The sequence below is a fragment of the Furipterus horrens genome, unplaced genomic scaffold (genome assembly GCF_987537825.1).
Source record: "Furipterus horrens unplaced genomic scaffold, mFurHor1.1.pri manual_scaffold_8, whole genome shotgun sequence".
Taxonomy (NCBI): Eukaryota; Metazoa; Chordata; class Mammalia; order Chiroptera; family Furipteridae; genus Furipterus; species Furipterus horrens.
In genome coordinates, this window is record NW_028327178.1 from 71,576,365 (window position 1) to 71,600,561 (window position 24,197).

A 24,197-nucleotide genomic window follows, 5' to 3' on the forward strand; every position below is an offset into this window, starting at 1 on the left:
AAAGCTACCAAAATGAACCTGTCTTCATCTCCACAGACCTGAAGGCATTCAACATACAAAATACGTGAGCACCTATTAGGCAATGAGTTAGATATGGAACCACTACATATCACTGACATTATTTCTAAGGTGATCATAGACACCTATTTAGGTGGGGAAAGAAAAAGTGGTAAAATTAGGTTTATCTTGAAATATCAACTACACAAATCAAAGCTAGAATTTAAAAACAAAAACCGATCAAGTCTGCCATTTGGGCAGAGGAAAGGTAAGAACTGTAGCCCACAGAGATGATGTAGTTTAACTATAAGACCAAAAAGAGATATACAGAAATAAATAAGAATGTCAATAAGCAAACTACTGAAGAGAATAAAAGAAAAGGAAGGCAGGACATAAAATATTAACTGATTTGGCTAAAATCAGTCTCATATCTGCATCAAACTTCTGCATGGCAACATCAGCCTGTGCAGCAGTCTGCCAGCCTTGCCATTTATCAACAATGCAGATGTGATCCCACATTGTGATTTGCTAAATTTATACTAACCACAGCTCTTGCTAAAGCATGTAAAACAGGCTTCCACTGAAAGCTCATTCATGCTGCTAAAATGTTTTAAGTAGTAAAAAGAGCAGAAAACTAAACAAATCCATAAAAATTAAACACTAACCATGAAGCAAAAACTAGATGTTGTCTTCCCTCTTCTGGCACCTTCTCTTTGCATTATGAACCTGTAGGAGACCTGGACATAATGGATGTCCCACGAAGTGAACAGCACTGAGACAATCACAAAGCTGCTGCACTCCTTAAATGTCTTTCCACATTTCTTAAGCTCTTTATTGCCCATGATAGATGAGGCCCCACTGAGAATATACAAGCAGCTCTTTTTAATACCATGGCAGCTTCTAATTTGCTGAACAAAGCTGACAGATGAATGCTTCCTGGATCCACTACAAAGAGATCAGAGTTGGAAAAAGAAGCTTGAGGACTGAAATCGTCCTTTTCAACTATTCCATTTTGGTATAACATTGTTTTCCTAGCTATAAAAGCAATGCATGCTCACCAATAAACTTTGAGAGTATTTAAAGCCTCCCATCAAACAGAATTTTCACCATTTTTCTGAAGGGTGGAGATTCCTGGGGGGCTACAAAGGGCCACAACGGAACCCACTTTCCTTCACCCAATCAGTAAGTCTGAGGGTCCAATAAAACACACTTAACCTCTGGCTCATTCTCAGTGCAGGGAAAAAAACTGATGAACTGATGCACTAGGTTTTTTCCCCTTAAAGCAGTGATTTTCAGCTGGTGTTCTGCAGCATACTGATGTGCTGTAAGAATTTTTAAAACATGCAATACCTGACTATTTAGTCAGGGGCACTGACCTCTTTTCCTTTACATTGTCAAATAAAAAAAATAACTGCCAACATAACGATAGCCATCCAATGTGAATAAATCAAAATTATACCAATTTTTGTCAGGTTGGCAACAAAATATATTTTTTGGTGTGACATATAATTTTAATAATTAGTTGATGTGTGCCATGATATGGAAAGGTTGAAAAATCACTGCCCTAAAGCAATTATGAGAAAAATCCTTTGAGAACACCAGAGTTATGAGCTATAGAGAATTAAAGATGGCCACAAATTCTTTCACAATCTTTCATTGCCAGGTAGATCTACATCCCTCCCTTTGAACCTGGGCAGGTAGTGAGGCTGCACTGACCAATAGCCTATGGCAGAAGTGATGCCACACCACTTTCCAGGCTCAGGCCAGGGGCTTGCCCTTCCATTTCCTGTCTCTCAGAAAGCTTGCTCTGGGAACACTCACTCTGGGAGAAGTCAGCCACCATGTTAGAAATCCCACTACCCTGAGACCACCAGGCTGTGAGGAGCCTAAGCAATATGAGGCCCTTGAGGATAAGATGAGGGGGAGAGGGAAGGAACAAGATGCACAGAGGCCAACCTAGAAGCACATCCTCTGGCCCAGCCAACACCACATGGATTAGAGACAAGCCCTTGCTAATTTTCTGACCCACAAAATTGTGAGGAAGACGTAATAGTTATTTTTAAGCCACTAAGTTCTGGGGTAGTATGTTATGCAGCAATAAACAACCAGAGTGTAAGGCAAGGGAGGCAAGTTCTCACAAAGAGATGCCCCAACACAGCCAAAGGGTTAGGTGCTGGCAGAGTGGGACTAGAGTGGGAAGGGACACAAGGGCAGACACAAAGGCAAGGAATTCCCTAAAGACTGCCCCCAAACAGGCCAAGGGTGCTGAGGTTTCTGGTTATGGGGGTGTGGTAGGCCTGCTTGGTTTAAAGTACTAAGTCAAGGCTAATTGGGGCAGAACAGGCCCCAGTGTCCCATTCAGGGTAAATATGCCACTTGCCCCTCCCACCCAGCTGCAGAAAAGACACAAGGTGACACCCTCATTAATTGCACATACATCCATGACAGTCCCCTCCCCATCTCTATCCCAGGTCTGCCTGCTGTCTTCACCCACCTCGCAGTGGCCCACAGATAAAGTAAGTCAAGGTCACAGAGTGGCACTTTCTAATATATCTCATCCTCCCTCCCCAACAGACCCAGACTATACCTGTGGCTCCAGGTGGTCTCCAGGAGGCTGGCTTCACACTCCATGAAGCACATGACCTAAGCTAAGCCTCACACAGGTTCAAGGGTGGACATGTGACCCATGCTAGTCCAATCAAAGTGACCTTCAGGACTTTTGCTTAGAATGCAGAGACAAAGGCTTGTTCTCTTTATTGGGATGGTGAATTATGAAGAGAGCAACCACAGCTGCCATCCTGACGAAGGCCAACCTGAAGACAGAACTGATGCATGCAGAGGAAAGCAGGGCTCAGGGAATCCCAGGGTAATGGTTATAGCAGTGATAACAGAGGGAATCTCTAGCTCCAGCTGGATCTGAACTCACTACACCTCTTTGTGTTGCAATCACAAAGCAATAAACACTCTATTATTTAAGACAATTGGATGGGGCTTTCTTGTACCCAGAAGCATTTTACCCATTTCAGACACTTCGGCTACTTTTGCAGTAATCAGCTGGCCCTCCCCCCTCACTTTGGGTCCACCCCAATTCTGACCCTTGAACCTCTATGACCCAGCAAAGGCCCCACAGTTACTCTGTAGACAAGGACAAGATGCTCCCTACTCTGATACTCTCTGCTCCATCAGGAACTGGCTCACGCACATCCCTAAACTGTTCTGCTTTTCACTACCTAAGTGCCCAGACAGGTGCTCTCCTCCCCCAAAAAGGTCTGGGATCTCCCTTCAAACTGTCTCTGCTCTGAATATTTATTTTTTGAACCATTTTCACCTGCATAAAAATTTTCATTGATGGGCACCCAAGAGAATCTGTTGCTACACAGTTTATCCTCCAGGAGGGTGACTGATCACCCCCAAAATCCCAGCTCTACCCTTCATTCAAAGTATGCAACAAATTATAGAAACAGAAAACAGGTCGTTGGTTGCCAGGGGCTGGAGGACGGAAAGGAGATGATTACAAAGGGCAGCACATACATGGGGGGATGTTGGGAGTGTCTGTGTCTTGATGTGGGCTGTGTCTTAATAGTAATTATAGAACTGTAGGTATCTGTCTAGTAGCCACAGTGTCTATTAACCAGAAGTGAGAGTAAAGGCCCAAGTATACACATAAATATTAATAACTTTCCATGTGGGTATTAGTGTGATGAACCAAGAAGGTCTAACACATGACCCAAATATAGAGCAGACAGAAACAAGCCCAACCAGATCAGCTACCACTACCTTAGGGCCAACCCCTCTTATTCATCTCCAAATACTCACTCAAAGCACACATCACACTGGTAATTACAGATGGTTCTGGCCCAACACTTGTTCTGTAATGAGAATTTACTCATACACAACTGGTAGATAAGGAATTGTGTGCATACCACAGAGGCTGCATGAGGTAAGAATTGGGTTTTCTTAGGAAAGGCCATTCAGAACAGGAATAAAAAGACCACCTTCAGCAGAAAATGGAAAAGCCCTCAGCCCTGGCAGCGGAAGGCCTTTGATTATATTTTATGAAAATGAAAAACAAGTGCCTGCTCCCTTTTGGCCCAGTCATAGATCTTTAGTTGTTTGCCCATGAGCCCCAATAGCTTTACTAGTGGTTTTGGAGAATGCGAGGTTCTTCAGGAATGTGTTTCTTGCTATAGCAAAACAACCGTGTTCACTCGCTCTCTCTTCCCTACTATACTGTGAGTGCTACCGCAGGGAAAGCATCTCTCCTGCTCAGTACTACATACCCAGAACCTAGTAAAAGGGCCAGCAAGTAAAGAGTCTTATTAATACAGAAGACACAAAAATATGACTTGAGTGGAATAAATAATATCTCCCCAACAGAAACAGGACTAAAATGTTAGATTAACATCACTGTTCTGAGATGAAAGACCACCTGGCCTTAGGCTATACTGCTTCCCTCTTACTAGACCTATTTGAGGTCCAAAAACCTTGTCCACTGATTTCCCTAAGCTTGGCAGAGAAGGCAGGAAAGTTCCAATAGATATGCTGAATTCAGAAGGATAATGCAAGGCCAACAAGTCAAGAGAATGTGGATTTTACAGTGAAGCAAAGATATTAGTGAAGCTCAGGCTCTAAAGATGCCTGCTGGTCCCATTCCAGGCTCTGCCATTTATACGCTGAGTGACCTTCCACAGGATTCCTTTCTGCGCCTCAGTTTCCTCAACAGCAGAATGGGGGTAACCCTAGTACCCACCTGAATGGGTCTGTGAGGATCTAATTAGATAAAGAATGGAGAGTGTTTACTCTTGTACAGGGCCTGGCACACAATAAGCCCCTGACAGATGTACTTTGGCATGCTTTTCAATAATAATAATGATAATAATTTTAAAGGTATGTGAGGACCAAACCATAACTAGCTTGCCTTCCAGGGCTGTCATTCTACATGGAACCCAGGGAAACTTCTTGCGACCCTATCAGCAAGCAAGCCAGAAACCAAAATCAGAAGACCGTGCTGTCCAGCACATGAGACAGGGCTGGGTCTGTGCAGGAGAGCTACAGCCAGCCCACGAAATGCCTGAAAGCACATGGGCACTGATTGGGGCAATGAAGAAATAGAGGGAGGGAACAAAGGATAGAACAATTTTGCCTCTAGTTAATCCTCAACAGTAAGAGAAACAAATATAAATTTAAAATAAAGTTTTAGTCATTAAAGACAAAGGAAATAAAACAAATACTCAATCTAATTAAACCAAGAGTCAAGACAGGGAAGCAACTTGACTGCCCATCAATAGATGAATGGATAAAAAAAGCAATAGTACATATATATGATGCAATACTACTCATCCTTAAAAAAAGAATGAAATCTTATCATTTGCAACAGCATGGATGGACCTGGAGGGTATTATTCTAAGTGAGATAAGCCAGACAGTGAAAGACAAATATCATATGATATCACTTACATGTGCAATCTAAAGAAAAAAAACAAATTAACAAACAAAACAGAAGCAAGCTTACAGATACAGAATTATAAATACAAAGAATAGACTGATGGATGCCAAAGGGGGCAGGGTGAGAGAAGGTGATAGGATTAAGAAGAACTAATTGGTAGTTACAAAACAAGTACAAGCATGTAAGGTACAGCATAGAAAATATAGTCAAAATATTGTGGTAACTATCTATTGTGGTGCCAGGTGGACACTTGAATTATTTGAGGGAACACTTTGTAACCTATATGAATATCTCCCTGCTGTGCTGTACACCTGAAACTAATAAAATAGTGCTGAAGGCAAAGTGTAATCAAAAAATAAAATAATAAAAAAAGAAAGATGTTTAGCAGTTTGTGTTCCAACATCCAGCTAACAGAAAGCTTTCCATATTGGAGATGGAAGCCATCATTTCAAAATTAACTAAAAGAGAGCAAATGTGTAAAATATGCTCTATACAATGGAGAACATAAAATAAATAAAAGGTTGATATCATTGTAGTGCTTCTGAAAGTCCAAGGGGTTTGGAAAAATTTTTAATTAAAACTCTCTGCATAATTCAAGTTGGCTTTTCATCAAAATGATCAGATGTATTACATCCCATGAGCTTAAATTCTGATCCATTATAAATTGTATTGTCTACAGTACATTGTTTCAGGCACTTCAAATAATTACCTGGATAAAATACACATCATTTCAAAAATTAAAAGGCATTTTTAGGAACACAAAGCTCCTAATAATACACAAAACACTCCACTTTAAGGACTTAGATGAATGCTGTTCTATTTTCATTAGAGCATTCCTTAACAATCATCATTGTTCTCCCATTTAAAGTACCTTCACTTGCCTTGGCCAAGTGGCTCAGTTAGTTAGAGCATCATCCTGCATACACCAAAAGGCTGCAGGTTCGATTCGCACTCAGGGAGCTTACCTGAGTTGTGGGTTCAATCCCCAGTCGGGGAGCATACCAGAGGCAACCAATAGATGTTTCTCACATCGAAGTTTCTGTCTATCTGTCTCACTCGCTCTCCCTTCCTCTCTCTCTAAAATCATTAATAAAATGTCCTTGGGTGAGAATTTTTTTTAATGTTTTAAATAAAAAATAAAGTGCCTTCACTTATGCTTTTATACTATTGCTTGTATTCACCCTTTCAAGGGAGCATTCTAAAATACATCTGATATCACTCAGAAATGGGAGGTTCCTACAAGCATCAAGCTGAGAAGACAATGCTGGTGGCATTTAATCCTTGGCTCAGAAAAGTAATTATACAGAGGATTTGCCTTAACTGCTAACTCTGGGGAGAAACATGTTTGCAACAAAGTCATGACAGAGGATCCCAGATGATAAAGGGTGGGAAAAAACTACTGGAGACATCCATGACTGGACTTGTGAATGGAGTTCTAAACTTGGTTATTTCCAGAAAAGGCAAATATGTTCTATTCTACCAGAGCCCAAGAAAAGACTGGAATTTGATTTCAGGCAGGAGTGTCCTGATCACATAGAATCCATTTATCCTTATGGCAAATGGGAACTTTACATAAGTAAGAGAATTAAAATAAAAGTAAATTCCACAGTGGGTAGAAATATCACTCTTCTAAACATGAGTGAATCTGATGACTTGACAATTTTCCATGTGGGGCTTTGCTATAAAGCTTCAAAATCAAGTAATAACTTTTATTACTTAAAGTTGAAAATAGATCAAATAAATAAGAGATCTAGATTTGTTTAATCCAGAGAAGTTCGAATGTAGGAAATGCTACAGAGTTAACTACTAACAACTACTAAATGTCTACAAAAGGATATGTTGACAGCAGAAGAAAGAGACAGTCTACTTATAAAGGTCTCTTATGGAGATGCATTACCAAAAAAAGGCTAAATATTCTTTTCTAATAACTTGAAAGAAAAAGGCTAAACAATATGATCTTAACTGTAATTTAACCCCATGAAAACAGACTAGAAGTGAACCGCCTTCTTAAAAAGATTCAAAAGTCTCCCACAAACCAGGACCACTACTCCAAGGCATTTTCTGGACTAAATCTTGGTTGGTCAAACTAGGCTGGCATTCTTGACAATAAGCAGGTAATAAGCAAAGACCTAAACCTACACATCTAATATCACAGCCATTGGCCACTCACAGCTATTGGGCACTTGAAACGTGGCTGGTCCATACTGAGATATGCTGTAAGTATAAACTATACACCAGATTTAGAAGATTTTAGTACACACACACACACGCACACACACACACATACATATATATATAAACTCATTAGTAACCTTTTACATGATTAAATAATAACACTTTAGATACATTAGGCTAAATAAAATACAGTTCTAAAATTAATTTCACTTGTTTCTTTTTACTTTTTTTAACATGGCTACTAAAAGTTTAAAATGACATGTGCCTCACATTTGTGGCTTGCATTGTCAGACAGGGTAAGTAACCAAAATAAAGCACCACTATATCAAACACACTTATGAGTTGCTAAGCATTTTCACATGTGACTAAAAGAATGAAGGACAGTAAATGGTGTCTGAGGCTTTCAGAGGACATGTACAGCAACAAGCAGTGGCAGCAGCCATTATGTTTGTTGTTTTTAGTAAGAAGTATGCATAAACAACAAACTTTCTCAAAAAGGAGAGATTGCAATTGCAGATTCTCTTTTCCCCCTGTCTGGAAGTGTCCCAGAGACTATCCTGCCTACCTTTGATGAGCTCGGGCCTGTATGACTTGCGCAGCTGTTCCAGGAATCTGTTGTAGAAGCTCTCTGCCTGCTCCGTGGGCATTGCCAGGTGGAAGTCGGGCTTGTTGCCCTTGAGGACACACTGGAGTGTGAACTGGCTGACGCACAACACCTCGTACTGTTTGTCCATCACACTCTTCGACCAGTGCTTTCCACTCTCATCCTCAAACACACGTAAGTTTAAAATCTTTCGGACCCTAAGGGGAAAAATAGCAGTGAAAACTACCTGAGGAATCACAAGACCCTGCCCCCCAACATTCCACACCCTCCAAATGTCACCCTTATCCTGCCAAACAAGAACAAAATGCTGACTCTATCGCTTACAGAAAGTGTTAACCTTGGGCAAGTTATTTTCTACTCTGTGCTTCCGTTTCCTCATCTATAATATAAGAGGGGTAATAATGATCCTACTTCCTACTTCATGGGGTTGTTTATGAATTTCCTGTTTTTTTGTTTGTTTGTATGTGTGTGTTTTGTTTTTTTTTTTCTTTAGTTGTTCCCTCCAATTCACTGCAACTGGAGCCAAGATGACAATCATGCACTATCTACTCCTTCAATATGGGGATAAGTCAAAACATGGGTCCAATTCCAATTGTTTATAGAAGAATTCAATTTTTACAATGGAATAAATGATACCCCATTTTATACCCCTTCTTGGAGCTTCTCAAAATGAACAATTCAGCAAATACCCCGAAGAGAACTTAGGGTTACTGCCAATATGCAAAAAGTTCTGGAGGAAGATATCTTAACAACTATGTCACATGCTCCATAAGTCCTAGAGAGGCTTTCCTTATAAATGTGAATGACAAAGGAAAGACACCTTGGCAAGGAAGAGGGCTAGGTAACATTTATAAGATCATATTTGGAAAGCATGACAAAGAACAACTTGCATGAAAGTTGAAATTCCACCTTCGGCGAGCCACCTTTTGGATGTTGTTAAAGACATGTTCAAGGGCTCTACAACTAATAATTCAGACTCTTTATATGGGTACTCTCTGTGGTGGGCACTCTTCATTACCCACCCCCTCCACAGCCAAGATTTGTCTTCTGTTGAATCAAATCTTTTAACTACCGAGATAAATATTAGCTCTCTAGAATGTCAGAGCCATAAAGAGATTCAGATCCAGAGCCCCAGTTTTTAACAACTACACCACAATACTGTCTGAAGTATCCTGGAGACAATTATTGAAATGCCAACACCCCTAAAGTGGTAATGAACTATCCTTATCAGTCATCAACACCTTAGCAGGAATTGGGGTCCAAGTCTCATTTTCAACCTAATACAAAAGGGACAATTGGATAGAATTATACTCAGGGTCTGGGCAACAAAGGGCAGAATAAACAGATGTAAGCATCTGAAGTAAATGTGTCAAGTGGTGTTGGGGCAGGGAGCAGGGGAAGGAACAGACAGGGGTTAAACATGGGGAGGGGAAAGTTGCCCCTACTAAGACAGCCAGTCAGGCAACAGCAATAATAAACCCCCCTACATTAGTAAAAGGAGCATGGGCCCAGGTCAGGTAGCCTAAATTCTAATTTGGAATTGGGCTTTCTGATAAGTATGTGTACCTAACTTTGAGAAAGTAATTTAACCTCTCTAAGATACACATCCTTATATGTACGATGAAGAACTGGGCATTTTCAAAATGCATAAATAATGCCAGATAATATTTCTTAAATAAAAAGCAGGCTTTGGGGACCCGCTCAAAAGAATGGAGCTGCTGGATGAAGATTACACTTCCAGTCAAGACGGAGGTGTAGTTAACACGTCTTGCCTCCTTGCACAACTAGGGCAAAAATTACAACTAGACTAAAAAACAGTTATCATCCAGAAACAACAGAAAGTTGAGTTGTATGGAAGTCCAACAACCATGGATTTAAAGACTCCACATTTACCCAGCCAGGTGTGCTTTTCTACAAAAGGTCATGCTACTAAGAAGGAACTCAAAGCAGCTCTGCCTAATACACAGAAACAAATTAGGGAGACTGCCAAAATCAGAAGCAAAGAAATATGGCCCAAATGAAATAACAAAACAGAATTTCACAAAAAGAACTAAATGGGACTCCCAGTCAAGATGGAGGCATAGATAGACACACTTTGCCTCCTTCCAAATCATAAGGAGGATTACATCTACCTCAAAACAAAAAACCCCAGAACTACCAGAAAATCAAACTACATGGAAGTCCAACAAAGATATAAAGAAGCAATACTCATCCAGACAGGTAGAGGAGGGGGAGCCAGGGCAGAGAGGACACGGTATGGTGGCTGTGGTGGTGGCAGCGGTGGTGGCAGCAAGGCAGTGACAGTGGCTGGCCATCGGAAAGAGCAGTCAGTCACACATTATAGAAGCTAGGAGCGACACCTGGGGAGTGATCCCAGTCACAGACCAGACTGTGCAGCTCACAGTTCCAGTGCCAGGAAAATAAAGCCACATTGCTTCTGGCTGTGAAAACGAGTAGGGGTTGGGGTGGGAGTAGAAACTGCCTGTCTCCCATAAGCGTCTGTTTAGAGAACCTCCTATCCTAGAACATCCGCAAACTCATCCACTCTGGAAATCATCGCCAAGGCAACAGCTAGAAGGGCACCAGTAGCATACGGGAAGTGGGTTAAGTGACAGGAAAAGGAGCAAGTGTTGAGCAAGCTGCATTGTTCCTCTCTGACCCCTCCCCAATATACAGTACCACAAGGTGATGAATCGAGTCATCCCGCACTGATGAATACCTAAGGCTCTACATCTTACAATGTAACAGGTACGACAACTCCACCTAAGACACAGAGGCAAACACAGGGGGTTGTCATGTTGAGGAGACAGAGAAGTGTGGCCCAAAAGAGGCAGCAAATCAAGGCTCCAGTAGAATAACTAAGTGAGAGGAGAGAGACAACCTAACAGATGCAGAGTTAAAAACGCGGGTGATAATGATGCTCACAGACTTGACAGACATGACTGAATAAGGCAAATGCAAAAGGGAAGAAGTGAAGATTGTACTAAGTGAATTGAAGAAAAATCAACATGAAACCAATGGTGAAGGGAAGGAAGCCAGACTTCAAGTCAACGATTTCAAACATAGGAAGAAATAAACAATCACCCAGTACAGAATGAAGAAATAAAAATTTAAAAAAGGGGAGACTTAGGAACCTCTGGGACAACTTTAAACATGCCAGCATACGAATCATACAGGTGCCAGAAGGAGAAGAAGAAGAGCAAGAAATTGAAAACTTATGTGAAAAAAATAAAGAAGAAAAACTTTCCTAATTCGGCAAAGGAAATAGACATACAAGTCCAGGAAGCACAGAGAGTTCCAAACAAGCTAGACCAATTATTATATGAAATGTTAAAGGGATTTATTTAAGAAAAAGAAAAAAATCAAAACTATGAACATGAAAATGACAACAAACTCACAACTAAAAACAAATAAATCTAAAAAATAAAAATAAAAATAAACTAAGAAAACAACCAGAATACAAACTGAATCATAGGTATGGGGGTCATTTGGAGAGTTATCAGGTGGGAGGGGGGAGAAGGAAAGATGAGAAATGGGGAAATGGTACAGGGACTAAGAAGCATAATTGGAAGGTACAAAATAGACAGGGGGATGTTAAGAAGAGTATAGGAAAGGGTGAAGCCAAAGAACTTACATTCATGATCCATGGACATGAACTAAGGAGAGTGGGACTGCTGAAGGGAATGGGGGTACTGGGAAGAGGGAAGCAAAAGGGAAAAAAAAATGGGACCACTATAACATCATAATCAATAAAATGTACTTTTTAAAAAAGACTGTCAGCTGATTTCTCAAAATAAACCTTGCAGGCAAAAAGTATTCAAAGTGATGAAAAGCAAGGACCTACCAACAAGATTACTCTATCCAGCAAAGCTATCATTTAGAATGGAAGGGCAGATAAAGTGCTTCTGAGACAAGATAAAGCTAAAGGAGTTCATCCTCACCAAGTTCTTATTATATGAAATGTTAAAGGGACATATTTAAGGAAAAGAAGATCAAAACTATGAACAGTAAAATGACAACCAGGTCATAACTATCAACAAATCAATCTAAAAACAATAACAAAAGGAAATAACTAGAACAGGAACAGAACCATAGATATGGAGATCATACGGAGGGTTGTCAGTGGGGTGGGAGAAGAAATAGAATGGGGGAAAAGGTGCAGGGATCAAGAAGCATAAATGGTAGGTAAAACATAAACAGGGAGACCTTAAAAATTGTATAGGATACAAAGAAGACAAAGAACTTATATACATGACCCATGGACATGAACTAAGAAAGGGAAGGGATTGCTGGAGGGAAGGGAGCTACCAGGCAGAGGGGGAAAAAAGGGAAAGAACTGGGACAACTGTAACAGTATAATTAATAAAATATACTTAAAAAAAGAACTAAATGAAACGGAGATAAGCAACCTATCAGATGCACAGTTCAAAACCCTGGTTATAAGGATGTTCAAGGAACCCAATGGGTGCTTCAACAGCATAAAAAAGAGCTAGGCAGAAATGAAGGTTACATTAATTGAAATAAAGAAAAATCTACAGCGTTGTCTGATGTGGCTCAGAGGATTGAGTATCAGCATCTGAACCAGTGGTTCACTTCCCAGAGAGGGCACATGCTTGGGTTGCAGGCCAGATCCCCAGCTGGGGGCGTGCAATAGGCAACCAGTTAATGTTTCTCTCACACATCGATATTTCTCTCCCTCTCTCGCTCCCTCTTCTCTCTCTAAAAATAAATAATTTTTTTAAAAAAAGAAAGACATACAGGGAATCAAAAGTAGAGGAAAAGAAGCTGAGAATCAAACCAACAATTTGGAAGATAAGGAAAAAAAAACATTCAATCAGAACAGCAAGAAGAAAATAATTCAAAAAAATGAGGACAGGCTACAAACCCTCTGGGATATGTTCAAACGTAGCAACATCCAAATTATAGGGGTGCCAGAAGGAGAAGAGAAAGAGCAAGAAATTGAAAACTTATTTGAAAAATAATGAAAGAAAACTTCCCTAATTTGGTGAAGGAAATAGACATACAAGTCCAGGAAGCACAAAGAGTCCAAAACAACTTCCAGCCAAAATGGAGGTGTAGACAGACACACTGCATCTCTCTCCACAAGAAGGAATACAACTACCTCAAAACTAGAGACAACCAGAAGTTCCAGAAAATCAAACTACATGGAAGTCCAGCAAACAAAGATATAAAGAAGAAATACTTGTCCAGACCGGTAGGAGGGGCGGAGCCGGGGCGGAGAGGACGTGGTGTGGTGGTGCCAGCAGCAGGCCGGTGGAAAGCACAGTCATACATTTTAAAAAGTCAGGAGGGACACCTGGGGAGTGTTCCCAGCTCCTCACCAGACCTCACAGCTCATGGTCCCAGCACCGGGGAAAAGCAAGCCTCATTGCTTCTGACTATGCAGACCAGTGGGGGTTGGGGTAGAGGCAGAAACTGCCAGTCTCAGCAGAGTCCACTTGTTGAAAGGGCCTCCACGGTCCTAGAACGTCCGCAGACCCACCCACTCTGGGAACAACGACCCGGGCAGCAGCTAGAGGGGCACCAGTCTGGTGCAGAAGTGGGAGAGGTGCCTGGAAAAAGGGCGAGTGCTGGACAGACAGCATTGTTCCCTCTCGGACCCCTCCCCCACATACAGCGCCACAACATGGTGAAACAGGTCACCTAGTACTGATGAATCCTTAAGGCTCCGCCCCTTACAACGTAACAGGAGCGAAAGCTCTACCTGGGACGAGGAAGCAAACAAACACAGGAGCCTGTCAGAATGAGGAGACAGAGAAGAATGGCCCAAAAGGGGAAACGGACCAAGTTTCCAGTGGGAGAACTTAGCAACAGGGAGATAGCCAGCCTCCCAGATGAGGAGATAGACAACCTAACAGAGGTAGAGTTCAAAACACTGGTGATAAAGATGCTCACAGGCTTGACAGATATGCTTCAGTATGGCAAACGCATAGGAGAAGAAGTGAAGGCTATGCTAAATGAAACGAAGAAAAATCCACACCAAACCAATGGTCAAAGGAAGGAAACCAGAGTTCAAATCAATGATTTGGAACATAAGAAAGAAAAAAAGTCAACCAGTGCAGAATGAGGAAGCAAGAATTTTAAAAAATGAGGAAAACTTCCCATATTTTGTGGAGATAGACATAGAGGTGCAGGAAGCACAGAGGGTCCCAGGCAAGCTGGATCCAGAGGGGACCACACCAGGATGCATCATGACTGAGATGCCAAAGGCAAAAGATAAAGACAGAGTCCTGGGGACAACAAGAGAGAGGCAGAGAGTTGCCTACAGAGGGGTGCCTATAGGGCTATTAGCTAATTTCCCAGAGGACACTTTGCAGGCAGGAAGGGACTGGCAAGACGTATTCAATGTGATGAAAGGCAACCTGCAACCAGGATTACTCTATCCAGCAAAGCTATCATTTGGAATGGAAGGGCAGATGAAATGCTTCCCAGACAAGGTGAAGCTAAAGGAGCTCATCATCACCAAGCCGTTATTATATGAAATGTCAAAGGGACTTACTTAAGAAAAAGAAGATCAAAATTATGAGCACTAAAATGACAACAAACTCATAACTATCAACAACTGAATCTAAAAAATAGAAACAAAATCAAACTAAGCAAACCAGAATAGGAACAGAATCATAGGTATGAGGATCATTGAGAAGGTTATCAGCTGGGAGAGAAGAGAGGGAGAAATGGGGAAATGGTGCAGGGACTAAGAAGCATAATCGGTTGGTACAAATAGACAAGGGGATGTTAAGAATAATATAGGAAAGGGTGAAGCCAAAGAACTTATATGCATGACCCATGGACATGAACTAAGGGGGATGGGATTGCTGGAGTGAAGGGGGATACTGGGCAGAGGGGAGCATAGGGGAAAAAAATTGGGACTACTGTAACAACATAATCAATAAAATATACTTAAAAAAAAAAAAAAAAAAAAGAGTCCCAAACAAGTTTAACCTAAAGAGGACCACACCAAGACACATCATAATTAAAATGCCAAAGGTTCAAGACAAAGAGAGAATCTTAAAAGCAGCAGAGTTACCTACAAAGGAGTTCCCATAAGACTGTCAGCTAATTGCTCAAAAGAGACTGCAGACTAGAAAGGAATGACAAGAAGTATTCAACGTCATGAAAAGCAAAGACCTACAATCTAGATTACTCTATCCAGCAGTTATCATTTAGAATTAAAGAGCAGATAAAGTGCTTCCCAGACAAGGTAAAACTAAAGGAGCACATCATCACCAAGCCCTTACTATATTAAATGCTAAAGGAATTATATAAGAAAAAGAAGATCAAAACTATAAACATTTAATGGCAATAAATTCACAACTATCAAAAATTGAATCTAAAAGACAAACTAAGCAAAACAGAAACTGAATCACAGATATGGAGATCATTTGGAGGGTAATAATTTAGGAGGTGGAAGGGGGTTAATGGGGAAAAAGTGCAGGAATTAAGAAGTAAAAAATGGTAGGTACAAAAGAGACAGAGGGAGTTAAGAACAGTATAGGAAACAGAGTAGCCAAAGAACAGATGCAGCAGCAAATAGTGAAGCTAAATTATACTCCAGCTCTGCTCCTCACTTAGTAGGGGACATTTGACAGATTACTCTTCCTCAGTCTCCTTATCTGGAACATGGAGATAACCATACTGCATCAAATGTACAATGATAAACATGGGCTCACTTTATAGGAACAAAATCCTATAGAAGTTCCGAGTATATGTGTGTGTACATATGTATTATATATAACCATCAAATATCCCATTCAATGAGCAATGACTTAGAAATCCACATCTTACATGTGCTCTAGTTCCTTCTGTGTATCTTCCAGAGAAATACCCAGCAACACACAGATGCCCCGTCCAATGGCACTTATCTGCTCTCCTCCAACTAAAAAGAAAACAAAAAGAAAAGAGACTCAGAACCAAACGAGTACCACAAACCATGAAGCACTTTTAAATAACCAACAGGAATGTATATATCACACATACTTCTTAAAACTTCTTTGCCAAAGTCAGTAGGTACTCAAAAATGAAAGGAATTATGTGAATACAGTAAGATGATCATAATTTATGTCCACTATGATTTTACATCTGGGATACATGAGTTCTTTTTTTTTTCTCCTATCTGTTGTTTTATTTCTTAATCTCTGTTTTTATCTTTATCAATTCCATACTTCTGTCTTCCCAGTTTTCTGTTTGAGTTGTTTTCCTTTGCTTTGGGCTCTTTTGTAATGAAGTATAATATGTTTATACAAAAATGCACAAATATATATATATATATGTAAAGCTCAAATGACAATTATCAGAGTCAGTTAATTACATATGCCTCTTATAAAAAGGAAAAAATATTAAATACAACATTATTTTATAGACTGGTGAAAGGCAAAACTTCTCTTTGTGGAATTCTGATGTATGAGGTCTGTCCATAAAAAGCCCAACCATTGTTAATATAGTAAGAACGGTTTGCACGCGACATCCATGTAACCTGACAGCCAAGGAGATTGGATTGGAATGCACGTGTGAACAATGACATAAATGAGTTCTGAAGTTAACAACCATTAAGCAGGATTTCAGGTCCACATTTTCATCTGTGTGATTTTGGGTAAGACACAAAAAACTTTCTATGATGGAGTTTGCCAATCTGTAAAACCAGAAGAGTTTTCCTGCCCAGAGAATCCAGCTCGGTACATTAATTCCCAGGAGATACCCATTTGTCTTGGAATCAGCAAATCTGGTAACACAATACACGGCACAAAACGGAAAACACTTATATCATAAAAATAAAGAAATGATTTTTCTACTTACTGCAGAATAGATAAATATATTATACATAAAAACCATGGTTTAAAAATTAACCTTCAAGACAGCGAACTTCTATTATTTGCCAATTTAGTACTAAAGTTTCATTTTAAGCCAATGATCTCCAAATCTTTTGTAATCAAGCACCTCATCCATAAAAATAATCTCTGAACATAAATTTGTATTCCAAACATTAAAGAAGAATGGAGGAAAACATCAATGTGAGACAGAAACATCAGTGGGTTTCTCATACACGCCCCAACAGGTTACCAAACCCACAAGCCCTGACCTAGAACTGAACCTGCAACCCTTCAGTTTATAGGATGACGCTCCAATCAACAACCACAGTTGCCAGGGCAATAAATATTTTAAAGTTTTAAAATAATAATAGCTCTGACCGGTATGGCTCAGTTGGTTTGACATCATCCCCCAGAGTGAGGGGTCTCTGGTTGGATTTCCAGTCAGAGCACATGCCTGGGTTGCAGGTTCAGTCCTTGGTCAGGACACATGTGAGAGGCAACCAGTTGATGTTTTTCACATCAATGTTTCTCTCCCTTTCTTTCTCCCTTCTTTCTCTTCTAAATATAAAAATGAAACTTTAAATAATAATAATAATATCTATAAATATACCTGACAAGGAATCACAGACTTTACTGTGTTGCAATATCCTGCAAGCTAAGGAAACAATGAGAGACTCCCCTCTTCCTTTAGGTGTCTGACAAGGCACCACCTGACATTCAGACCCCAGAGGAGCACCAGCACCAGTCCATTCCTGAAATATCTGTAAAGCTTAATTTCTCATAGTTTTATGCTAAAAAAATATTTTAATATTTTCTTCTGTGATTTTCTTATAATGGACTATGAGTGACTTACTGTTCTTTAAGCCACTGACTCAAAAGCTGAAACTGAAAAAAATCTATCCTAACATAAAGACGAAACAATTGGGATTGTTTACTTGTTTGTTTTGCTTTAGAAAAAGTCTTTGGCTTATTTGTTCTTTACATAAATCAATATTATTTTTTAATATTTTTTCATTTTTCAATTATAGTTGACATACAATTTTATATTAGTTTCAGGTGTACAACCCAGGGATTAGACATTTATATAACGTACAAAGTGGTCACCCTGATAAATCTAGTACCTATCTGATACCATACATAGTTATTACAATATTATTGACTATATTCCCTGTGCTGTACTTTACATCCCCCTATTATGTAACTACAAATTTGTACTTCTTAATTCCTTCACCTTTTTCACCTATTCTTCCAACACCTCTCCCATCTGGCAACCATCAAAATGCCCTTTGTATCTATGAGTCTGTTTCTGGTCTGCTTGCTTGTTTCGTTTTGCTTTTTGGATTCCACATATAAGTGGAATCATAGGGCATTTGTCTTTCTCTAACTTATTTCACTCAGCACTGCACCCTATAGTTCCATCCATGATGTTGCAGATGACAAATTTCATTTTTTATAAAGAATAAAATGGCAATAAATACATATCTATCAACAATTACTTTATTGCTTCCAGTATATTCTTCATATCAGATATTATATTCTTCATTTCTGATTGGTCCTTTTTTATGGTTTCTATGTCCTTTTTCATGTTATTGCACGTACTTATAACCATTACTTAGAACTCTATATTTGGTAAATTGCTTGCCTCCATTTTGTTTAGCTCTTTTTTCAGATTTCTTCTGTTCCTTTATTTGGGGCCTGTTTCTTTGTCACCCCGTTTTGGCTGCCTCTTTGTGTTTATTTCTATGTATTAGATAGATCTGCTATGACTCCCAGCCTTTGTGGAGTGACCTTGTATAGTAGGTGTCCTGTGGGGACCAGTGGTGCAGTCTCCTTCGTCACCTGAGCTGGGTGCTGCAGAAATATCCCTTGTGTGGGTTATATAGGCCTGCCTATTAGAATTGAGTCTTGATTGCTATTGGCCTATTTGTGCATGGGATCAACCCTCAGGCTGGCAGACTCTGAGGCTCAACCCCAACCATGGCATGTGAGCTGCTGTGCTGGTACTGACCAGGGGCAGAATTCACCTCAGTAGTATTTGGTGCCTGCCAAGATCTCCCTTTGGATATGCCATTTGTGAAGCTTATTGATTCCTACTTTGATGTTGTCTGATGCTGGACACTGGGTGTATTGGTACTGGGCCTCTTGGGAGGGACTCTGCTGCTGGCCAATGTAAGATGCTGCCTGTGACTGGCCCTCAGCAATCTATTTGGAGCAGTTCTGATGTGGCTTCTTCTGTAAATCCTTAGTTATAAGACCTCTGTTCAGCCAGTCTTCAGCTTGTTATTCAAGATAACTATTCCATAATTTAGTTGTAATTCCAGTTTGGTCCTGGGAGGAGATGAATGTAGCTTCCACCTACACCACCATCTTGGATCTATCAACAATTACTTTAACTGTAAATGGATTTAATGCTCCAATCAAAATACATATGGTGTAGCCCTGGCTGCTGTGGCTCAGTGGATTGAGCATCGGCCTGCGAGTCAAGTGTCACTGGTTCGATTCCCAGTCAGTGCACATTACTAGGTTGCACATCAGGTCCCCAGTTGGGGGCGCAAGTGAGAGGCAACCACACAGTGATGTTTCTCTCTCTCTCTTTCTCCGTTCCACTCTCTCTAAAAATAAAAATAAATAAATGAACAAACAAATTTAAAAAAAAAATATGGTGGCCCAATGGAAAAGAAAATAAGACCCTCACATAATGTTGCCTACAAGAAACTCATTTCAGTTTGAAAGACACACACAGACTGAAAGTAAAGAGATGGAAAAAAATATTTTATGAAAATGGAAATGAAATTAAAAAGCTGGATTAGCAATGCTTATACCAGACAAAACAGATTTTAAAACAAAGGTTATAACAAGAAACAACGAAGAACCAAGCTATTCCACTTCAGGGTATTTGTCTAAAGAAACCCAAAACACTAAATCAAAAAGACATAGGCATCCATATGTTCATCATAGCATTACTTATAATAGCCAAGATATGGAAGCAACTTAAGTGTCCATCAATAGATGGAGAGAGAAGAAGCAGTGCACATATGCAATGAAATAGGACTCAGCCATAAAAAATATGAATTATTTTCCTGTCAATATATTTTCTAAAATTTTCCCAAACAATATTTTAAAGCTTAAAAAATGATTATGAGTTATATCCACTGTTAAAGTAAATATGCATTATAGAAAATTTGGAAAGTATAAAAAACAGGAAGGAAAACACAATATTATTGTAATATTATTATAATTATGGCTTATGAATTGTGTCTCATCTTTTTCTTAACCCTTTGAGTGCCATGCCTAATTTGAAATTTGGATCAATGTGAGAAAAAATTATATCAATATATAACCTGAGGCCCAAAAAAGAGAACAAAACATAAAATATGAATTATTCCCTTGTTATTTACATTTATAGCCATCAAAAAGAGTTGCTGGTAGCGATGCTGGCAATTTTCGGAAAATTTATCAGCATCTCTCACAGCAACATTGGCACTCAAAGGGTTAATATTGCATAAGAATTTTTCAATTTTATAAACTTTTCCTAAACATCTTTTAATAGTTGTATTCTATCCAGAAGAACAGTTACATTCCATCCAATGGACTGACTAACCAGCAAAGGAGTACATTTGTTACAATTAATGAGCCTACAACGACCCATCATAATCATCCATAGTTTACATTGGGGTTCACTCCTGGTATTGTACATACTATGAGTTTGGACAAATACATATACAATGACATGCATGCAACATCATAGTATCATATGGAGTCATTTCACTATCCTAAAAATCCTCTGTGCTCTGCCTGTTCATCCCTCTAAAGTGTTCTCTATAATTAAGATTATCTTCTTAAGAGTAGATTTTCAAAAGTAGAATCATTATTTGAAGTGATTCAAATCACTATTTGAAGTTTCGACATCTTTACAATGCAGTATTGTCTTAAAAAGAAACAAATATTCCCCAAAGTCTATATTGGACACCATTTGCTCTTTTGCTTTAGAACAGTTTGCACCTCCTCCTGGAACAAGTAGAAGGATTAGGAGGTTCAAAGGGATCTTTTACTATAGACAAATGGATTTCCAAAGAAAAACAACTTCAGAATTTTAGACAAAAGATCACCAGGCTGAAAAAGACCTGAGATATTTGGTCAGTTTCTCCATCTACAGTGGCATCACTCATGAATCTCTTTGAGAATTCACAATCTCCCAAATTAACACATTCAAACCCAATGATTTTAGATCCTCTTCCCAAAGTTCTATGATTCTATTCAGATTTTAGGGCTAAAGCTGAATGACAAGACATGAAGGTTACTGTACTACTACTCGCTTGTTTAACCAAATGAGTGTTTAAAATGTTCCATAACAAGGCTTTTTAAATTAATTATTGCAATAACCATGCTAAGGCAACAAAATTTGCCTGACCAATCTCACAAAGCAAAACTGCCACATAAGATGTGACTCCTAATTGTCTGCTCTGCCCTAATCATAAAATTTGAAGTGACATTTTAGAACCCCTAAAATAATGTCATTCACTTGCAACCACATTTCAGTGGAGCCAGTCACATTTTTAAGGATCAGAAAATCTCTTTCCGTTACTATCCTGTTACGGCTACATAGGCGAGATTGAACACTCTGAAGCGGTGTATAAAGTTAAGCAAAGGATTTTTAATATTGGCCAGGAGTTGGGCAGACCCTGAGCAGGTCTCTAACATGCTCCAACCTACAATGGAGTCTAAACGCTGGGTTTTTATACTGGTGCAGTCTCTTTGTTTCTTCTTTGGCGGGAAACAGCCTTAGGAAGAGGGGGCTGGGCAGGACTGCAGGAATGTCTTGGCAGTAACAGGAACAGAAATTCGCAAGGCTAAAGGTTATCTTCGACTGCAGCATAGCTCTTCAGCCAGGGACGAACTCCCTGTGAAGCAATTTATTTTCAAAAGGCTAGACATTCTGCAAAGCACAACCTTCACAAATGTTATAAACCAGACACAAGCAAGCAAATGGGAGGTGATAGAGGCTTAAGTCCTTTTAGCTTGTAAATCACTAATTGCTATAACACTCCTTCTTACATTCCTTTTTCCAAGGCCTTTTAGCAAGTCCTTGCTACTTCTTACAAAGAACATTTAAAGCCCTTACGTACTTACATATTGAAACTTTTTGCAGGGACTATTTGGTGCCCCTACAATCCAACCAGAAGGCCTGGCTAACTCCAAGGTCTCTCTAGCACTGAGAGAATTCCATTTTATTAACACCTATAAGATTCTTCTCAAAAAAGCAAAACACCTTTTCACCTATGGATTATCCTAGTTTAGTGACCTTAAATATTAACTGAAATGCTAAAAAAAAAAAAACTGTTTTAAAATTCCATAAATCCCTACTACTCTGAGGCGATATCAAAACCAGTTACCAGAACACTTTAGATATCATTAGGCAGAACTGAAAAGTCGAATCTCAGATCTAAACACTAGTATATAGTTTTGCTGGGTTTGGTTGTTTCTTTAGGGGATTTTGTTGTTGTTTTTTTTAGATTTATACTTTCATAGACACAAGAAAACATTTAGTGTAGACTGACTTGAAGGATATCTGGAATTATCTGGACTGAAACAATATTATAATTCTGCCAATTAAAAACAGAAAAGGCTAGAAAACAATCTAAAATTATTCATTAAAAATGTTAAAGCCATGGCTGGTGTGGCTCAATGGCTTGAGCACAAGCTGTGAACCAAAGGGTCACTGGTTCGATTCCCAGTCAAGGCACGTGCCTAGGTTGCAGCCCATGTAACCCATTGGGGGCGTGTGAGAGGCAACCACACATCAATGTTTCTCTCCCTTTCTTTCTCCCTCCCTTCCCCCTCTCTAAAAACATATAAACGAAATGTTTTTAATGTTTTTAAATATCTTTATAATGTTGGTTTGAGTTTTTAAAATGACTACCTTACCTACATTAATCATCTGGACCCCATTAACAGTGATTAACATTAATCACTGTTCAAATTAGGGTGGCTTGGCATACAAGAAACTGGTGGGAAAGAGAAATATTTCACCCTTAATTCTTAAGATTCTGACCCCATTCCTACAGGGTTCCACTAGTGAGGAAGAGAGGTATCCTGGGGCAGGGAACGTTGTGAAACTAGTCTGGGGGCTGGTCATGTGGCTGTGCACAACTCTCAGAACTCATCCATAGGAACAACTCTTCATAGCTGTGCATTTTGGGGAGAGTCAAGCTCCATAAAAATTGGGACATGTAGAAAATGCGCAAAATGAGAACTTTAACTGGAACGTTGGAAAAGGGGATGTTCTTGCTCCAGAAATGCTCCCTACACGTTAGTGCAATATTCCACTGAAGAATGGGCCATTAGGAGGCTCGGAGGTTCTGCCACCAGGTGCTCAGAACCAAAATAATAAAGTTCGTTTATCGTGAACCCAAAAAGGAGATCCTGAAGCCAGGACGCGCTGGAGCCCACCAGGCACATGGACAGTAATCTGGGGCCGTGGGGGTGCCCCGAGCCTGGCCAGGGACTCGACACTGTGGGGTCCGAGCTGGCCAATAAGCCGCATTGGACAGAACGGCCGAAGGGACAGTTTGGGGAAACCGTCGCGAGGACGGCCGAGGACTGCCGGGCGCGGGGGTCAGGGGCGGCTCCTCCCAGGCCGGGCCCGGCCCGACTGACCTGTGACGCTAGCCCGGGTGACGCGCTGCACTACGGCCTTCATGGCGGTGGCTGGAGCTAGTGAGGAAGTGCCGCTCTTCTTCCGGCCTCGGGACTCTGAGAGCGCTTCTGCGGCCAACGCCCTCTTAAGGTGACACCAGGAAGCGCCCGGCTGCCCGGTCAGTCCAAGTTGGCGAAGGTCCACGGATGTTGGCCACGCCCACCACGGGTTGGCCCCGCCCACGTCGGTCTCGCCCATCTGAGGCCTAACCATAACCCGCTCATCCAGTGATAAACCACACCTGATTCTCTGTCCTGCTCCAAGCAGTTGGTCCCCGCCGTAACTCTAGGATCCCCAGTCTTGCCCGGACCAGTTTCTGCACCTGTTTTTTCTCACGTCAGGCCTAAGAACCATCATTCCCAAATCCCAGCGGCGTCCTGCCTGAATAGTAATTACGTTACCTCTTCGTTCTTTCCATCTCTCTGCTCCAATAGCCTCCCAGATTGTTCTT

General features: G+C 40.3%; 1 protein-coding gene across 1 annotated transcript in view; it reads right to left on the reverse strand.

Annotated features, from left to right (window-relative positions):
• Positions 1 to 23,874, reverse strand: part of DTD1 (D-aminoacyl-tRNA deacylase 1) — a 66,707-nt gene extending 42,833 nt beyond the window's left edge. The window contains exons 1-3 of the mRNA XM_090285021.1: positions 23,707 to 23,874; positions 16,028 to 16,118; positions 8,183 to 8,418 (exon numbers count right to left, since the gene is read on the reverse strand). Of these exons, the coding sequence (XP_090141147.1) occupies positions 8,183 to 8,418; positions 16,028 to 16,118; positions 23,707 to 23,749 (370 nt within the window). The 5' untranslated portion in view covers positions 23,750 to 23,874. The remainder of the gene's footprint in view (positions 1 to 8,182; positions 8,419 to 16,027; positions 16,119 to 23,706) is intronic.
• Positions 23,875 to 24,197: the final 323 nt, after the last annotated feature.